Here is an 18,400-nt window from a genome sequence, read left to right on the forward strand (position 1 = left end):
CCTCTCATTCACTCCTCTTCATCGCTAAAGATGGATTGAGTTTATGTCTGCATGAAGAAACTGACTGTTTCATGTTTGAGAAGATGATACAAGTCAAGTGGATTCAGTCAGTGTGATGGTAAAAAAGTCTTCCTTTGAACAGTTATCAGTAAATATGGTGTACATGCTTCTGTTTACAACTGAAACAAACAGATTTTTAATCAAATGGACCTGTACAATGCTGTGCGGGAATCTGCAAAAATACATGCATCAAACATTAAAATATTTTCTTTTGACTGGCACCAATGTTTGTAATGCTTCTCCTAAATTAAACACATCACATTCTGAAAATAAAGTTTTGTCCTGTAGGATGAATTATCAACACCATTATCATTTATGACAAAAAAAGAAACTAGTGTCCTGATTGTCTTAACTGTGTTGTATATAGTCAAACGCTGAGGTCACACCATGTAAAGTTACATTTTTAAACATTTTAAGTTACTTGTAATATTCTTAGAGAGGAATCCAGAAGGGACTTGTAGTTTGACTATTAATTAGATTCCCCACATTTAGTTAGACTGTACCCACTGCATTGAAGAAACTCATGATCATTCATTGTATGTAAAGCGTAATACATTTCCTTCATTTAGTATAATTTAAAATTAATCTCTTGTGATACTGCGGCTGCACTTCATTTAATTAGCAATAATAAAAGATGTAAGCTACTATGCTTAAATGAAACACTGTCTTAGAGATTAAGTGTTTATCATAAAGAGCAGACAACTTCTGTGTCAAGAGCACATGCATACAAAATCTACATAGTTTTGATTTTAAATATTAAAGACATTTCAGTGTAACACTATGGATCTGAATGACTGTCTTAATGTGTGTTTAAGGATACATTCTTTGTGCTTTCATTCAGGATTTTACTTTTGTTCTTCCTTTCTCGCTTAAACCTCTTCAGTCTCTTGTAGCTTGGCTCCCAACTGTGGCTCTTGGCTACCTTCTTGTTTCTCTTTTGTGTTGTGAAAGATGAGTCCTTAACAGCTGCAGCTTACATCCACCATGCCCCCCCCCCAATCCTTCGCACACACACGCACAAAAAATGTTGCTTCTTTATAGCCGAGCCAATTTCACACACTGCTTTAGAGAAATTAAACGACGTCTCAGTTTGGTGTCACCATCGTGGCGTTTTAAAACACAGCCCAGCTGATGGGTGGGAGGGAAGCTGTGCTGCTATGCGTTTGAACATAACCCCTGCAAATTTCCTGCCTTTTCAAACAGTAATGACGACAAACACGGCTCAGCAGGTGCCTGGGAAGATTTGAAATGTAAATGAACATCAAATTCAGATAAATAAAGATACGTGTGTGAGATTGGTTCGGCTCACTGAATGATAAAATCTTGAGGTTAAGAAAGTGTGTTATTGTCTGGATGTGTGTGTGTGTGTGTCCATCCTACAGACAACTTACGGCATGTATAGTTAAAATCAACAGGTTAGTGCAGCCTGTAGTAACAAGTTTAACATTGAAAGTCTTTGCACTGCCAATTCAAATTATTTGGTTACATTTTCATCAGAAGGTTAAAGGTCAAAGGCCACTTGGTGGTCCCAGGTGGTTCTGTGTGTCTGCAGGATTCTCTGAACTCGGCTGTGGATCTCCTCCCAGTAGGATGGACTGGGCTGACTGGTCTGGAGCCTAAGGAAAACAAATACCAAGAGACGGCTCATTGCAAATCAATTGATCAAATAAACTCAATTAACTGAGCCTGAGTCACATATACCTGCATATACCACACAACTACTTTTTTTCTGGGGGATTAGTGGATAATTTAATTTCTTCGGGACTAGTAAAGTAAGGCAAAGAAACGTGCAAGTAGACATGGCTTTGTTTTAATGGCTCACAAGCCAAAAAAGGTTTCATATATAAAATGTCAGAAAATAGTGAATAATGCCCATCACAGGGTCTCTAGCACTATCAGTCCAGGAGACAAAGATATTCATTTCCAATAATATAAAATAAAAACAAGAAATCTGCACATGAGAGAATCTGGAACCATTGAATGTTTGCTTGAAAAATGATTTTTAACAATCAACTAACTCAATAAACAGTTTCAGCTTTCAGCTGTTTCATATTGCAAACATGGCCTGCCTTCCTTTCAAGATGCTGTGATAAGTATTCCCTTTGTCCACTAGTCTGTGCTATAACCTAACATAAGACATGGTGAGCAGATGCAAAGCTGAAACTACCAGGACACTGACATAGCAAATGCTTTAGTGTATCCTGTGCTCAACATCATCCTTTTAAAATATCTTGGAATTAACATCAATGTTCCCCCCATGTAAATGTTATTCTACATTCAGCCCTGAAAAGTAATGTCACAATTGACAGAACCAACTGTCTTTTTGAACTGGAGGCATAAATGTGCTTCATCAATACAATATAAATGTGTCTGCAAGTTGGCCACAGGCAGTTGTGAAATAACAGATTGCACTGACAGACAGACATGAATGAGAGGCAATACTGCAATTTATTACTATTCACTTCTGTCTATTTGTTGGGAGTGGAGGGGTGATGACTGACTGACGGACTGACTGGTGTCTTGGCCAGGCCTGCAGTGTGGGAATAGAAGCTTTTCATCTGTAATCACATAAACTCACTACCTGCTTCAAAAAGTCATCAAGGACAAATCATCCAGAGACATGAATAGACTGAGACTTCGGGGCTTAGGGGGCAAACGTTGCCACTGGCATCTGTCATTTTCTTTATAGATCAAAGATTTGTGGTAAGACGTGCCCCTCTCCCTGTCAGAGGGAATCTACAAAGGCCCACTCTAATCTCCCACCCTGCAAACCTTCTCGCGTTTTCAATTGAGAGAAAAGTATCATTCATTTCCTACAATTTACTTTGCAATTTAAGATTGACTATTGATTTTAATGTTTGCTTATGGACTGAGCAGAGGGGAAGGGGAAAGGAGAGCAGAAACAAACAAACAAACAAAACGGAATATCAGTCCCATTGGTTTGTTCAACTCACAGCTGCCATGATCGATGACAAGGTTTCTCTGAATGTATTAAAGCGTGCATCGGGTCAAATGCATCAGACTCAAGCTGAAACACAAATCAATACCATTTTCCTCTTTGTTTTCCCTTCTCTCTGCCTCCTCTCTTAGTAATGAACAAACATGACAAGACATCAGCTTCTGTAATTTAAGAGGTGGAGGGGAATTCATCCTGCCTGTCGAGTGTAATCAAAATTAAAGATTGGATGTGTATGAGCGCGCACCCACATGCACACAAAGCAGCGACAGTGTATGACTAACGTCTCATGGGATTGCCATATATTTGCCGTACACAGTAATCGCAAACTCATACAGGTGTCTCTTTTGCTTTTAAGATCTTTTGAGCAAACATCAATGATTTACACAGATGGATCAGGATAAATTCAGGGCAAACACCACAAAAAGAGGATTATGTTATCTCCTTCTTTGGCGTGAGTCAGAAAATCAGCTGGTTTTGGGGCGAGAAGAGCCAAACTCAGAGCTCAGAGGTGGGCTCACTTTATCACAAGTAGAATTTAGAATAATTTTGTCACAACATCAACAGAAACTTGTTTGTTGGCCTAATTTCTGAACACTACAAAGAGGATCTCTCTACAAACCTTTAGGAAGTAAAGATCCAGTTTTATGATTGTTACATTGATGATGATGAACACACCCTTTCATTTTACAAACATTTAAAAGATTCAACAGATGCAAGTATTTTCAAGGTCAGGCTGAAGGGAATGGTTTTACCTTTCTCTGAGGGAATGGTTGCTGAGATTCAGAGGACCTCTGGATTTTGACATAACCACGGTAGAGTGTGCAGGAGGAGAACCTATCACAGGGCTTCTTGTCTGGGCTTCTTGTCTGGACTGTGTCTCTAGAGATGACTGGACCCTCACAGAACCTGATTTCAGCTAGGAGAGGTCACAGTTTACAGGCAACACAGTTTACGTAAGAGTGAAGTAAGGAATTCATTAACATCAGGGTCAAACAAAAACAAAGGTCAGACAAGGGTCATGTGAGAAAGGTAAGACAAAAACACAATTTCATTAAATCTAGTTTATAGTATGTGTAACTGATTTGACCGAAAGTAAAGAGACACTTCTTAATTGCAGCAAAACACCCTTCAGTACACAACATTTGAACACTTAACACCATCCTACTGATCAAAACAGTAGATCATTGTATTTTCTGGTTTGAAATGTTATAATTAGACTTACTCTGTCTGTTCTTGGTCTGTAACTACCCAGTAAAGAAGAATCTAAAACAACAAAGACAAGTTAGTTTTACAAAAGACATTCATATGACACTGAACAATCTGAACCTGAAAACTATTTATTATAAAAGACTTCATATGATATTATAATCGGGGAGTTTAGTATAACATGTATAGCATTGCTTTGGGAGCCGATAGTACCTGTTTGATCAGCTGAGGAGCTAAAAGAGTATCGATGCATGCTGCCATTGTGGGGAGAGGAGGAAGGAGTTCCCATCCCAGAGACACTACTGCGACGAGAGACCTGGCATAAAAACACAACAGAAAAAAATAACTTGAGGTTAAACAGTATAATTAACACTGTCCTAGTTTAAATTGCCATGACAAAAACAGACACAATCAGTCTGTTATATTGCATAAATGAAATCAACAGCATATTTCATATTTGTGCAGTCATCTCAAGTTCAAAGCATTTCACCAAGGAGATTACAATAAGGTGTAAAGGAAACAAAGACAAGACTTTTTACAGAGTAAGCACCTACAGTATCTCAAACAACACAGTTCAGGTTATCTATAGGAATGTGCTTCCCTCTACACACAAACCACAAACCAGGAGTTGAGGCTCTGAAACGTGCACTGATAATGCATTCACCATGGGGCTGAGCTACTTCATTAGGTATCTATTTGTTAATTGCAGCTTGACTCTCAATTACCAGGGTTAATTGTCGACAGAAGATTCCCCCAGGAAAACCAGAGCAGGAAAAGCATGCTCCTCACTTTAATAAAACGCCCGTTGTATTCTAGTAGATTCCATTCATGTGTGTGACAGAAACAAACAACTCAGTACCTAATCATTTCTTTTAATAACAGCATGCGAGTGGATTTTGATATTCATACCTCAGGATTAGATTTGATGTAAATGAAGAAGCAGGAATACAGTGGGGAGCAGAGGGAGGGAGGAGCAGAGGACTAGAGGCTGTGTTGTTCTTGTCCATCGACTGTATATTATTCCCCAAGGCTGTGTGATCAGAAAATCACCCCTTTTATATGCAAATATCTCATAACAGTGATACGGTCATAATTAAAGACTTAGCAAATAACCAGCCTAAATACAGGTTGTGTGCTATTAAAGAACACTCAAGCCACTCTGTGAGGATAATAGGCCATATTAAATGTGCACATAGTGAAACATTTTCATGACGTCAAAATGCATTAACGGCTCAGGTAAAAAGATTAACACTGCTCTTATTATGCCCTCCACTTAATCTGCCCAATAGATTAAGTTAAATTTTGGGAAGCTCCCACTGAGGTTTGAACTGCATCAATTCAGGATCCCATTAATGTTGTAACCCCTGTCCACTAAACATGTGTATTGCTGGCATTAAAAAAACCATCACACCACTCTTTTATCAGTTGCTTTCAGTTTGGAAGAATATATCTGATGTTTCTAACCAAGAAGGGTGGCTGACTTTCTGTCTCCTTTCTGAAGTGGTGAGGCCCCAGCTGGAGGTGGCTGAGCCTCTGCCTGGCGTCCTCTGAAAGCTGGCACATCTTGCGGTGAGTGTAAGGGGACAGGGCTCGTGCCATTGACGAAACTGTAGGCTGCTGGTAGCCAGAGTCTACAGACACTCTGGGAGAAGCATGTTTTCTTTCCTTCTTGTTTTTCCGGGGACTGCAGCCAGATGAGGATGAAGGGGAACGTCTGGATGATGATGATGGTGCCGAGTTTGTGACGCTAGCCTCAGTATTTAGCTTTTCCTTTGCACCTTTCAAAGAGGCAAAGCTCCCATCATCTATTCTGGAAAAATGCCTGCTGGATGGTGAAGACTTTTTCGCTGAACTCTGTCTGGATGGGGTTGAAGATGGCTTCATTGGAGAAAGACAGCAGCTCTGAGGATGCAAGGACAGAATATGAGAGAGAAATAGAGAGAGAGAAAAGTTGATATGTTGTTCTAACATGTCGGGTTAATCTCACAGATCTCCATTTTGAGGTGACACATAACATTTGTCTCAGCAGTTTAGATTTCTCTGCAGACCACAATGTTGTTTCTTTACAGAAGCATTAGCCATTTTTGCCATTAAGGCAGCTGCTCTCACTCGACACAGACTTGTTCTCCCTGGACAAAACCATTAAACCATTAGCTAAATCATCCAGCTTAAGTGTTACAACAACAACGGCTCTCGCAGTCGACACTGCCATGGAGACAACCTCTGCAGAATTACTTCAATAACTCTAATGGCCACTAACATCATTCTCCCATGCAATATCTCTCTTCCTGCGGGTAATGCCAACCAGGGATAAATAAGTTAAGATAAAATGTTAATTGCATTTGATGGCCATCTCCCGTCTAATATTATAGAGAGGCATTACCTGGCTGTAAAACAAAGATAATCTAAATGCTAATTAGGGAAATCACACAACATTAGAACTATTTTTAAGAGAAACTAAATTATGAATAAATCGTCATTGAGGTTGCCATTTGAGAATGGTCTGATTTAATGGAATTAAGACAAGTATGCCCTTCATTCAACACATCCTCCACCATCTCAGACTTCCTTCATCTCTTCTCGTCTCTTCTTTGATGGTGGACGAACAGTGACAGTCACTTTTCCTGAGTGGTGAAGGCTTAAAAACTAGAAATGTAAATAAGAATGACAGCAGCTAAGAGGAGACAGAAGCACAAGAAATTGGGTGAAAAAGAGTAAGGCATTGCGAAAAAATGGGTGTATATTCATAACTAGAGTTTCAGAGGGTTTTTATAGAAGTTGCTATCCTTCTAAATCTATTAAAACAGGCCATGGTTTGTCAGCTGGGCGGGCTGGCAGTCAGGGAGATGCCTATGCTGAGGAGCCATTAGGAAAGAGAAAATGGAGAAATTCTACTGACAGCCACAGCGGTGCTCTGATCCAGACATCCCCTGAGGGGCTGGGAGAACACTCTGACAATCTTCTTCGCTGTCAATGACATCCCATTTAAACAAATAGCTTAGCTTAGGTAACTGCACCTGGGAAATGCATGGTAGTGTTGTTGGCACAACATGCCAACCGTTGTGTGATGGATCATATGATACTAACAGGACTTTCCTTTCTCCTGTTTTTTAAAATAACACTCTATTGAGTTCAACACTGGTGCACTAGTCTGCCCTCTTGGTGTCCACAAACTAGCTTTTTTTGTCTGTACAAACGATACAAAAACTAAAAATATTAAATTTACTATTAAATAGGACAAATGTCAAAAAAGTCAATACATTTTCACAACTGAAAAGTTGAGAACAGGGAATGTGTGGCATTTTTTGTTTTAAAAAATTACCATTAATCATTTGTCCAAAAGCCTTTTTTTGTGAAGATTGAATAATAGATTAATCAATAAATAGTTTCAGCTCTGTGTTGAAAACAACAACTGTGGATGGGAACATGACAAAAACAAAACTTAAGATATCCACACAAGAAAAGAAGAGGCAGAGAGAAAAAGAGTCAGAATGAAATAAATCTCTTACAATCTAATATGTGACTTAATGCAGCTGAGCACAGTTACCCTTTAAAATCCACAAGGACACAGTGAAAGAGATACAAGTGACCCACCGTCTGGATAGTTAATGTAAAAAACTGACTGGCTCACTGACTGACTGAATGGTTCTCTGACAAAAATTGTGTCAACTCCCAGCTAGTCAGAGATGTGAGAGAAGTCTCGCTATCAGCAACACAGATCTGCCTCCATGTAATTACATTCACAAGGAGAGAACAGATATCCTTGAAACACTGCCAGTATGGATGGATAGATGCAGTAGCCATGGCAACAATAGAAGGTGGGTATGTATGGTGGAAACAGACAAATTTGATGGTGAGCGATACCACTCATTAGAGCACTCTAGAGAATAGTTTTCACTGCTGTAGCTGTGGTCAACACTTGCAGAGATGCAGAGTATGTAGCTGTGATGTGTTCAAACTCCATACATCCAGGAAGGATGATAAACACACTGTTTGCTTCATGTTTGAGTGGCAATCTGAGGGACTTTAACTGTTTTGATTTTGACAAAGCTGTTTTGAAAGGCCATGAACACACAACTAAATTTATTTATAAAAGGCAGACTTCTTCCAAAGCACTTTACAGATCAAACACAGATGTAACTCAAGTAAACCAAGAGCGAGCAAACAAAAAGCACAGCAAATGTGAACTAGAATTACTGCCTAACAGTTGTATGCCTCCGCCAACCAGCCAAGTTGCAGGAAATATGGTCATAATCTCACCTTCCTGAGTTACAAATGGCCAGAAGTGTTTTTGCAGAACATTATAATGTCACAGTGGAGTTGACTGCCATCACTTCATCATTTTATCCTATTCGTCATTTGTATGCAATTGTAATCATAATTAGCGTATGAATTTGTGAGTTATGGCCAAAAACATTTTTTGTGAGGTCACAGTGACCTTGACCTTTGACCACCAAAATCTAATCAGTTGATCCTTGAGTCCAAGTGAATGTTAAATTTGAAGAAATTCCCTCAAGTTTTTACGAAGATATCACATTCACAATAATGGGATGGACGGGCAACCAAAAGACATAATGCACCCAAAAACTCTGGCCCTGGCTGTTACTGGCACAGAGGTATAAAAACTGTAAAGTGTGTGTAATAAAAGGTCATTCTTACAGGGGTTGCAGGCCAGCTGTCTCTTCTATCACTCTCTTCTATGACTGATGTCGTGGCAAACTCCACTTTGGGAGAGATTCCCTAGAGGGACAGACAATAGGACCAAACACAACACCTTGAACAGGGAGATGAAGACAAAAGGACAGATAACAGAGCTGCTTGAAACACCAATTTACAACCACAACTCTTCAATCTACGCATGCCTTGAAAAAACAAATTGAAGAAAAGAGAAAGGCTCCAGTGATGTTTAAATAATATGACATTTGGAGAGAGACATCTAAATTGCTATGTAAGCCTCAAACACAAACATATAAAAGCAACAGTGAGGGGAATGGTGTTTAAAGACATTTAAATATGCCAGTTAGTGCCTCGGAGGACAAGGGGAGGATAGAAAAGCAACCCCTGGCCATGGAGAGATGAAGGAATGAAAGGGGGAGGAGGTAGAGAGGGAAAGAAATGATATAAGAAGAGTTGGAGTGATTGAAAAAAGAGGAGGTTCTCAGTTCAGTTTTTCTAGTTGTATAGTAAAGACAGTTGACAGATGTACATGGAAAATGCCATCTTTCCTGAAGAAATTACTTCACGTCTAAGACAAGACAGTGTTTTTTAATTGGTTATCTTGGTAGTACATGTCCGTCATGTGCACAGACATAACAGCCACTGAGATAAGGAGGAGACTGACTTAGAGCAACAATCTTCTCCTTTCTGTGAATGACACATGTAATATTGCCACAGGAATACCCTCGCTGCTTTAACCGATTCAGCTGTGCACAGTAGCTCAGGTACATTTGCAGGCATTAATGACATGTGTTAAGCTTCAATTGTACTCCTCTGCGGATGCACACATGGAAAGCTGTGGACCTGTAGTTGTTCTTTTTATACTACTTTCTGGTCTTCTTGGAGCTCGATTGGAGGAAGAATACGCAGTTGGTGCCCTTGTAGTGTAGTGGCCATGCGGACACAACAAATTAGAGGCTACATGGACGTCCACACAGAGCGTACACCCTCTCATGCAAAGATTTACGTCATTCGGGTGGACCCTAGCATACTTGCAGATGAGGAAAGTATAAGACTACACTTACACCTGTGCCCATATTTATCAAATAGCTACAAGTAAAATTTTGAACTTGAGTTAAAGATAAAAGTTTAAAATCCACACACTTACTCCTTTGCAATTTTAAGAATAAAAGTTATTTATAAAATTAAAATATACTCTCTTAGGTTGGTTAAGACTAGATGCTATTGTACATACAGTAACTGCAGTACAAACACAGAAGGCAAACACCTCTGTTTATGCTGTAATTGTGCAAAATATCATTAATCATGATAAATAATACTTTAGCTGAGGCACTGTAATTAAGAATAGAATAGTTTTAGCCTATTATTTGCATTTGAAGGATAGAACACCACTCTTTCCTTTTTCTTTTTTGCATTTATCAGGGGTGCAAACAACAAGAATAAATATGGAATTGATTTTGTTTACAGTAACATTCCATGTATCTTCATTTTCTGCACTTGTCAGTGTGGTACTAAATTCTCCTTATTATACAATTTATCTGACGTACCTTCTCTACCAACAGCAGAATGTCTTGCAACAGAATTGTGTTGCCATTTCAGCTAGTTTCCTATAGATTGTTATGAATTTCACATGTGTAACAATTGAAGATATTATGGATTAAACACAAATTAACTCTTTAAAAAAAATTAAAGAGTTATTGCAGAATGACATACCACTTTAAATAAAGTACAATATAGCAGATGTGGGGTAAATCCATATCTCTGATTGGCTGTTCCTTCTCTAAACATACATGTGATCAATTATGTGATCACTTGAGAGTTGCTCTTTAAAGATACTTTAAAAAGAAGTGATAAATGTTTGTTGGTAAATGTTTCTAACAGCTCACAGTGAAAAATGTGTCTTCTCTTAAGATAACTCTCAGAGGTTTGATGAATATTGGCCCAGGTGTTGGAAGGAGGATTAAGAAGGAAATAAAAGGAATACATGGAAAACAGCTTACGGGAAAGGAAGAGGACCTCTTCATCAGTACTTCTCTCTCTGCAGATCCTTCTCTGAAGCTCTGTCTGGGACCAGGGTACAGGAAGTCTCTGCTGCTTTCCTCCATCGTGGCTAGGACCTCACCCTCTAAAAACCGTACACAAAGAGACAGTAAACAGGAACACAAACACACACGCACAGAAATCCTATTTTTGCAGTGTAATGACTGGATACAGTGGGGACTTAACATGCCCATATGGCATCATCAGAAAGCATACCTGGAGGCACCAACTGAATCAGCTCAAAAGATGTCGTGTCAGCTGAGAGGAAGGAAAGCACAAATTGACTGTGAGCTAATGATCAGTATCACAACTAATAGCCTATAAGCTTGCATAGCAGAGGATTCAGGACTAAGAGATGAGGAAGCAAATCCCAGATGGCCGTTTACCTTCGAGGAGGTCAGCTACATCAGCAGGGTCAACAACACCGGGTAAAGTCTGGTAAAACAGGCAGAGTACAGACAAATCAATACTTATAACAACATGAGACAGACAGCGCAGTATCTAACTCTGCCATTCTCCCCAAGGAAAGGAAGGTATCTTTTATCAGGACTTGGGCTAGTATTGTTCAAACTGAAGGGTTGCTGATTTAAATCGTTAGACTTAATGCAAAAATCTGCTCAGTTGCTTAAGTAGCTCCTCACTACTCAAAAAGAGATGAGTAATTATGTAGGAAAGCTGCCCCAAGTGAATGCAAATGCAACTAAGCAAGAACAAATGGCATAAACATAAGCATAAGGATTCAAATAGAAAAAAGGAAAGACTGGGAAGGAGATTTTTTGTGATTAATCTAATATAGATTATAGTGTAGATAAAAGTACAATGAATAGATGTTACTATCCCAGGAGAGTTGTGACATGAAGGCATGAAGGTAAAGTATAATATGCATTCCTTCTTGACATTGTACAAAATGTGGACTAGTCATTCCGGCAAATCTGAAAAAAACAAAACAAAACAAAAAAACAGACAGGCAGTTGGGAGTCCTACAGCTTGTGTCCCGGCCAGGCGGGAATCCCTTACTTCTATAATAAATTGTTATTCTCACCTTGACAAAGACCATTTTGTGGTGGAAGAGTAAAGGGAATACAGGGGGCAAACAGGGAGTCTTTCTGTACTGGCCCATGATACACACACTGAGGTAGACATCATTCTTTTTAGTTAGAAGTACTCCTGGACACGTGACCTGTGCAGGAATAGTGAAACTGTTAAGACATGCCAAGCATCCTGTTGTTTTAGTTTGTGTCCTTTATTGCTAAAATGTTTTTTTTTATGACAAACCAGCCTTGTACATGTTTAGCGAATAATTTAGCCCAGTTTAAAATGAAGCAGATAATGTAAAAACCTACATAAAGACACGTTATACATTCAAATACAAGTATTGGGTGCCCAGTTGGTTAATTTAATCTGGATAAGCTAACATAAACAAACGCTAGCTACATGTTAACTTACAGACGTTGTTTGGTTACGGTGGGGAAGTATGTAAGCTCGCTAGCTAGCTTAGTTAACAGCAGGTTAGTTTGTGTACTTTGCAGCAAGGGAAAAGCATAAGGACGAACTTACTGCCTGAATGTCCACGTATACGGTATATTTCAGAGAGTTTTGAGGCACTTTAGAAAACGAAAGCTTTTTCTTCATAGAGGCCATTCATCCAACTTTCAAATTTCGTTGTCATAGCTGCCAAACAGCAACAGTCACAGAGCGGATGTAAGGTCATGTGACCGACAAGTAGCAAATCAAAAACTCTCTGTACAAACATGCACAAAGGTTTCTGCCCTCAACACTACATTTCATTTTATCAAAAACTTGCGTTAAGTTTACCTGAAATCTGCAGTTAACTAATAGAGCAGTCCACAGCTAAAAACCAACCTCACAAAGAGATCTACGGATGTAACCGTGTTTTTTTATGAATTCTGGATGACCGCCAGAGACGGTATGTGATGATACTGTAAGCATGGACGGATAACAAGAAAATGGGCACCGGGGCACAGACTTGTAAAGCCCCCCCCAGTAGGCCTGTTTGATAATCCATACATAACTGTAGGTCTAATTTATAGCAATCATTAACATTCCCATTATTGCTATAAGAGAGTAACAGGTACAACATTATGATTAAGTGATTAAATGTTTAATGACTAATTAATAATATTACCAACAGAGATAATAACATCATCCAAGTCATGCAAGGAAGCATGCATTTATTTACAACCAATGAACACAAAGATGGTTCTGGAATAAAGATGAGTAACCAGTCTGTCTTCCCTTGCCATTCAATAGTCCACATTTTATAGCCACTAAATAACCCAGGAGGAAACTTGCTCTGATTTTAGTCCTTCAAGTACCAGTCACCCCACTGTTACAAATCTGTGAATAAGTCTTTATAACCATGGAGATGTGGAGCTTCTAAAGGCAATGAAGTGTGAAGGATCCTCCTGCCACGGTGCTCTGCATTTTATACATGCTCAGTCTGTGTCCGTCTGTCCGTCTTTCTGTCTAGTGCCTGACACCCTGGCTTTTCTCCCTTTCTCTGTCCACTGCGTCTCTGCCAGCGCCAATGCCCTTTCCATTGCCTGTCTGGGGCATCACCTCGGAACTGGAGACAAAAACATTAACGAGAATGATTGAGATGGTAGCACAAAGTTCAGGAAATATCAAAACAACAATGCATTCAATAATATGCAAAAGAGAGAAGGTATTTAAGTTAATCGATTTAGTTTCAACTAGTATTTATTCAGGACACAATACTGCTTTACCTTTCGATGTGAGTTGGTCTGTTGTCCTTGATAAGGTTGTTGAGTTTGTAGTAATCCAGGAAGGTACGAGCCACATTCCTGCCCAGTTTCATGTCTGAGAACATGGAGTTAAAGCTAATTATCTTTAGATGAGCTACAGGTATATTGCCAAAAAAATGTACTACTTCAGTGCTACCAAAACTGGGTGTGGACCATGGAAGAGTTGCTGCGCTATGAGTGAAACTTAAAGCTGCACGGTAATATGTCAACACAAGGTTATATGTCAACAAGCTTGCTGAGCTGCCCCCAAGTGGCCAGAAAACCTGTTCAGTTCATACTATAAGTGTTTTTTTTTTTTACAACAGACATTTGGAGTTGCACAGGTGTAAGTAATAGCATTGTTATTTTATAAATTTTATTGGGATATTTTCTGGAATTGACCAATTATTGATATTAGTTTCACTTGTGCTTTAACTGCTATGACAAGTTGTTCAGTTGTTTATTGTACAGAAAGGTCTATGAGTCAGCTGCATTTGGGAATGATATAAGGAAAACACAGGAGTGCTCTGATGCTAGAAGTATGAGATGCTATAAAGGTCAGGACCCACAGTCCTAGATATAGCTGGCTAACAAACTGGCAAATTAAACTAAAGTTTCCACCTATGTAGGAAGAAGGTGAAAAATTAATGAAGATTTAAGACATTCATAGTTTTTAATATTTATGATGCATGACACATTCAAATCTCCACTCAGATTTTGGGCATGTGTAACATAAAGTAATATAAAACAAACCCTTACAACACCCCCTCTATCATCTCCAACACACCCACTGAGGTACAGTAAATAACTAGAGACTAGCTCCTGGAGAAATGAGCAGTGTAAATCCTCAAGGTACAACACACTGCGTTATGAATTAAGTGAGGCTAACTCAACTGCATTTCACTCACGTCAGCCAAATGCATGATGCTGGTATGAATCACACAAAAGCAATTACTTATTCGCTGAGGCCTTATTTAAATTCAGAGGTGAGCACACACATCATCCCCCTGCCCAATTGTCCCTCACTACATTAGGGACAATATCAATAACTTCAACGCTTTTGCTAAACAGCGGAGCATCTATGAGTGCTGTTGCTAAGCCTGTGATCATTAAGCTAGCAGGGCGAGTAATGATGACAATCGTGCTCAGATAATGAATAAGTAGAGAACCAGAATACCAACAATGTTCCCAATCACCAAGAGTGAGGAAATAGTACAGTTAAACAAAAACAATGTCACTAACAGAAGGAAGTTATATCTGGTCACTGACGTGCATAAACTGAAAAACAGTCATCTCTATTCCATCATCCCTCATCTATACAGAACATCCTTACATACTGTTCATATAGATCCCAACACAAAAAAACAAAAACAAAGGTCTTTCCCTATCTCAAGCCATTGATGTTTAGCTACCTCCATTCTTCACCAGACTGGAGCATGATGGAGCAACGCAGAGGCATAATCTGTCACTTTCCCCTGTCATTACCTTGTTGATACTCAGGTACGGCCTGTCATCTGCTGGACTATCTATCTGTCACAACTGTGTAATTGAAACAACTGGCATAGAGACAAAGATGGAGATTCGGTCATTTTTATTTTTTCTTTTCCAATTTCTCACAATGATAAAAAATGATCTGTGAGACAAAACTTGTGGTTGCTATAAAGGTGAAAAGCTGTTAACTTGTAATCAATCCATCCTCGGTTTGAACAGGCTGCCTGGGCGTACACTTCAGGCTCTGTGGTTTGTCTTACCACAAACAACACACAAAGACTTGTTTCACTATCCCGGTGGGGACTCATTGACACAATGCATTCTCTAGCCTCTTACCTAACCTTAACCATCACAACTAATCACCTAAGGCTAATCCTAACCCTAAAATTAAGTCTTAAACCTCAAACAGCAGTCTCGAACCCATGGGAACCTCAATTTGTTTCCCCACAGTGACATGAGTCACTAACATGGGTTAGTGTGTATTCAGGTTTAAGTCCTGACCAGGATATAAAATGCACACACACACAGCCACAGCCACCCCCGAGGGTACACCTGGCAAGTTAGTTCTGTGAACATGCAAGAAAGCCCCATTGTAGTGAGTCTGTCACCTTGGCCTTTGAGGGTATGCTTTTGCGTATGTTTGGGAGTCCGCGCAGGACTTCATTCTTCACCCGGCAGGCTGATGGCAACGCTCTCCACATGACTCCAGAGTCTATGTTTACACCCCATCTGGCTGTTTGTCTGTGAGTCCTGCATCAGGCCAGACTTGCTGTGAGTGTGAGAGTGTGTGTGTGTGTGTGTGTGTGTGTGTATGGGCCTCACAGTCTGCCTCATTAGACTGCTAGCTGATGATACTGATTAGACTGAGATAAAACTACAGATGGACAAAGTAAGGTTATGTCCTTACTTTTATACTTTTATGTTAATCTTAGTGCATAATCATTCCAAACAAACAAGAGTCTGCTGCCATGCTAGTGGCACAGCTGTAATTTTGCTGTGTAACATGCTGATATTTAGCAGGTAAAATGTTTACCATGTTCATTGTTAATGGTCTCAGTTTAGCATGTTATGATGCTAATGGTTGTTAATACAGAACAGCTGAGCCTGATGGTATTTTTGTCTAGTTTTTGAAGTATGAAGTCAAAGTATTGGACGAATTAAAATTTTGACCCGATGTTGGTCATGACATTTCATCCAGTAGATATTGTCACAGTGAAAACTCTGACGTGTTGGTGAGGCTCGAGAACGCCACCATTCGCATTCATCCTCTGCTAATCATGAATGTATGAACAAAAATTTATGGAAATCCACTTAATAGTTTGAGAAAGTTGTCTGGAATAAAGGGATTCCCATCCCTACAGCCATGCTGCTCACATGACTGAAAATGACAATGGCTTGAATGTAGGTAGTCACTAATCTACTGCTGATTGTCAGAAGCTGATGCACTGATATGCAGTACACTCACAATCGTGCTCATATACCTTTTATACTGTATAAACAAACAGCCACACTCCTCGTATCCTTGACATCTTCATTCTGACCTCAGGAAAGTTTTGGTGTTTTCCTCCGTTCTCTTTCATCAGCAGAGCTCGGTGCCAGTCCTGAGCTCTTTGGCCAGGCACGCTCAGCGACAAAAATATCTCCCAGACCCCACCGTGCGCAGATGGCCTCTCAGCTTGGCTTGTCACGACTCACCGTCTATTACAGGAGGTTTTGTGATGGACGGTCAGCTTCTGAAGGAGAACTTCATCCATGGGGCGAATGGTCGGAGACGCAGAGGATGCCCTGACTGCTGTCTGGCCTGTTGCCGGGGGAAACCATAGGGTCTGGAACGAGGCTGCTGCTGCAGCAGAAAGTTATGTGTGTGTGAGCCAGGAAACAGTTGGCGGGCTGTAGCTTACAGAGGTGGTGCTAGTGGAAATATTCAGAAAAACTTCAGGTGCGTCAGTCCACATCAATACAGCCTCCTCTGAACTAACACATGGACGAATTCTGATAACATTGTTTATACTGTATCATCAACTTCACTGGATCTCTAGGCATTATAACGATCATTGTGTAATCATTATGCAGCTATCCGGAGGTCATGGAGGTGTGTGTATGAAGCCTGCCAGCGTGCCTGTCACAGAGGTATGTGAGGTGTATTCTTTAACATCCCAGCACACATAATGGTCTTGTCTAATCAATAGCAGGTCATTGCCTTGGCTCAAGGGCATGCCAGCTTAGGTGCTGATGAGATACAGGACATGTGAGACAAAGGGGACGGGGACATGACTTGTTTACCACAGCTGTTTACTGTCAGCACGGCATTTAGCGGCTTTCACCATCATGTCCCTCGTGCCTAGTCCTGGCAGACAGACAGACAAGGTGACGATCAGACAACAAGGGCCCCCAGTGGTAAAATGGACAAGACACGTGGAGAATGCTGTCAAGATTGGATGGGAGTTAACAAGGAGACAAGCAAGGGGACATTCAAGCCATCAATACAGGCCACTGACAGGTCCTGTCACATAGAGGACTAATTATCAATGCTAATTAAGAGGCTAGTCAACAACAGCAATACAGAAAGGGACATTTTTGTCCCCAATAACGATTCAACAGAATGAAAGACCTCACGTCCTGTTGCCCAAAGGGACAAACAGTGGCTGATTTGAATCCTTGACCGGAGGAACTGTCACTGCCAAGGAGACACACTCCGAAACTTCAGCAACAAAATTAGATAAGTATGAGAAAGGCTTTTGTTTTCTTACAGTGTACACTAACAGGAATACAAGACACGGATTTATGCTGCTCTAAAAACACAATAAGCCTACTATTTTTATATTCCAATTATATTTCTTTACAGTTCTACTCACTTGTTGTCTAGGAAAGGCTTGACTTTGTGAATAAAAATTCAAGAAAGAAAAGCACTATGTAACAAAAAGTGCATAACAACACACACACGTCTCATATGGGTACCTGTGGTTTATGGTGTCAAGCCTCTCTTTACATCCTGTTTTATTACTGTTATTGATGCTTTAGGTATTCATTTTTATAATACAATTCGTTGACAGCAGAGGTAAAGAATAAAAATGACATGAAAATAATGATGCAAAAAACACAAAGAAGGCTGTTTAGATTTGCAACACCACTGATCATTACAGTGTTCATTACATTTCAAATGCCTTCAACTCTAAAATATTTATTTACCTGTTTATTACAG

General features: G+C 39.8%; 2 protein-coding genes across 3 annotated transcripts in view; both read right to left on the bottom strand.

The window, feature by feature from the left end:
- Positions 1 to 1,539: 1,539 nt before the first annotated feature.
- On the bottom strand, positions 1,540 to 12,749 carry spata6 (spermatogenesis associated 6). Of its 2 annotated transcripts, XM_022737872.1 has the most exons (11): positions 12,500 to 12,749; positions 11,985 to 12,122; positions 11,329 to 11,377; positions 11,159 to 11,200; positions 10,903 to 11,027; positions 8,885 to 8,965; positions 5,690 to 6,127; positions 4,439 to 4,541; positions 4,242 to 4,282; positions 3,772 to 3,935; positions 1,540 to 1,676 (listed from the first exon to the last, which is right to left on the bottom strand). In XM_022737872.1, exons 1-11 carry the CDS (start codon positions 12,581 to 12,583, stop codon positions 1,562 to 1,564), a joined length of 1,380 nt encoding a protein of 459 aa, XP_022593593.1. In that variant the 5' UTR covers positions 12,584 to 12,749; the 3' UTR covers positions 1,540 to 1,561. The 2 variants fall into 2 exon arrangements, with proteins under 2 accessions (XP_022593593.1, XP_022593601.1); XM_022737880.1 differs by lacking the exon at positions 8,885 to 8,965.
- A 50-nt stretch (positions 12,750 to 12,799) lies between these two features.
- agbl4 (ATP/GTP binding protein like 4) overlaps positions 12,800 to 18,400 on the bottom strand; it is a 269,553-nt gene continuing 263,952 nt past the window's right edge. The window contains exons 12-13 of the mRNA XM_022737892.1: positions 13,690 to 13,783; positions 12,800 to 13,529 (exon numbers count right to left, since the gene is read on the bottom strand). Of these exons, the coding sequence (XP_022593613.1) occupies positions 13,430 to 13,529; positions 13,690 to 13,783 (194 nt within the window). The 3' untranslated portion in view covers positions 12,800 to 13,429. The remainder of the gene's footprint in view (positions 13,530 to 13,689; positions 13,784 to 18,400) is intronic.

The sequence above is a fragment of the Seriola dumerili genome, unplaced genomic scaffold, assembly GCF_002260705.1.
Source record: "Seriola dumerili isolate Sdu_G_001 unplaced genomic scaffold, Sdu_1.0 BDQW01000002.1, whole genome shotgun sequence".
NCBI lineage: Eukaryota > Metazoa > Chordata > Actinopteri > Carangiformes > Carangidae > Seriola > Seriola dumerili.

Coding starts and splice junctions, on each gene's coding strand:
- spata6 (XM_022737872.1), bottom strand. CDS start 12,583: ATGGCCTCTATGAAGAAAAAGCTTTCGTTTTCTAAAGTGCCTCAAAAC. Junction 8,966..10,902: donor AGAGGTCCTCTTCCTTTCCC/GTAAGCTGTTTT, acceptor CTGTCCCTCTAG/GGAATCTCTCCCAAAGTGGA. Junction 4,283..4,438: donor CTCCTCAGCTGATCAAACAG/GTACTATCGGCT, acceptor TTGTTGTTTTAG/ATTCTTCTTTACTGGGTAGT.